Source organism: Aplysia californica, unplaced genomic scaffold (assembly GCF_000002075.1).
Source record: "Aplysia californica isolate F4 #8 unplaced genomic scaffold, AplCal3.0 scaffold00045, whole genome shotgun sequence".
NCBI classification, from domain to species: Eukaryota; Metazoa; Mollusca; class Gastropoda; order Aplysiida; family Aplysiidae; genus Aplysia; species Aplysia californica.
In genome coordinates this window covers 1,081,650-1,082,744 of record NW_004797315.1, presented here as the reverse complement: position 1 = coordinate 1,082,744, position 1,095 = coordinate 1,081,650, and the positions used below count along the sequence as shown (strand labels likewise).

Here is a 1,095-nt window from a genome sequence, read left to right as displayed (position 1 = left end):
ACACACACACACACACACACACACACACACACACACCTTATTTTCTCTCAGCGATAGCCACATGCTCTCTGATTCTTTTTACCTCCTTTTTTTCAGTTGCAAAAAAAAGATTATAAGTGTTCAGAATATCGTCCATCTAAACTTATTGTCCCTTCAAAGTGTTCTGCTTAAAAATAATTTCAGCTTTTGCTTGAAAGTAACACCGTGATAATAGCTAAATAAAAGAAATGAGTTTGATACCGGTAGACCTATCTAGCACTGGTCTGGTCGGTGCTCTGTCGTCTTATGAATTTCAAACGCATTCCAAATCGTTCGATATTTTCTTTACCAGGCCCAATGGCTTGCAAAACATGCTTGGACCAGAAAAGCATGTGAAGATTATTTATTGAGCTCGCCTCCTAAACGACCTTAAAATTTAGTGTCTATAGAGGCGTAAAACTTCGACAGTTTCAATTATAGAGTCGCAATAGATCTATGACCAATTATGTTTTTCTCCTGAAGACTCAGAGTTTTTATTTTGGGGAAAGTAGGCTATAATTAATTAACAAACCCAGGAAGTGTTTTACTCCGTCGCACAATTAGTATTTTCACAGAAGCCTTGTTTAAGAGGTCAGAACTGGAATTAAGAACAGGTTCACAAATTCTCTCAACTTTCCACGCATATGCTGAGCTGATTATTATATTCTAAGACGTTTGGGAAGTCCCATATTTCTTATCTTATTTACAGTTAGCAGTTGCTCGAATTCATCAGAGACGTATACAAAACATGTCTAAATTGTTTCCAAAGCAATTTCAGATGTATGGCTATATAATGTAGAGCCGCCATTCCCATCATCATCTCTCCATTCATTTGCTTTAACAAGTCAAAAGAAAGTTGACAGACGACAACGCAGCTGGAAACAACAGCCCCAGTCACAATGGCCGGATTGTCCGGAAACTTGCTGTTCTCAGCACTATGCATACTGTGGCTTGGTGAGTTCTTCTGGGTACCTTCTGGTTTTTTTGCTCGTCTTTTCAGTTTTCGTAACGTTGGTTGGTGTTGAGGAAAAAGCGTGTGTGTGTGTGTGTGTGTGTGTGTGTGTGTGTGTGTGTGTG

At 39.1% G+C, this 1,095-nt stretch overlaps 1 protein-coding gene across 1 annotated transcript in view; it reads left to right on the top strand.

Moving 5' to 3' along the window:
• Positions 1-831: 831 nt before the first annotated feature.
• LOC101850143 overlaps positions 832-1,095 on the top strand; it is a 2,997-nt gene continuing 2,733 nt past the window's right edge. The window contains exon 1 of the mRNA XM_005092360.3: positions 832-972. Coding sequence (XP_005092417.1) covers positions 918-972 — 55 coding nt within the window. The 5' untranslated portion in view covers positions 832-917. The remainder of the gene's footprint in view (positions 973-1,095) is intronic.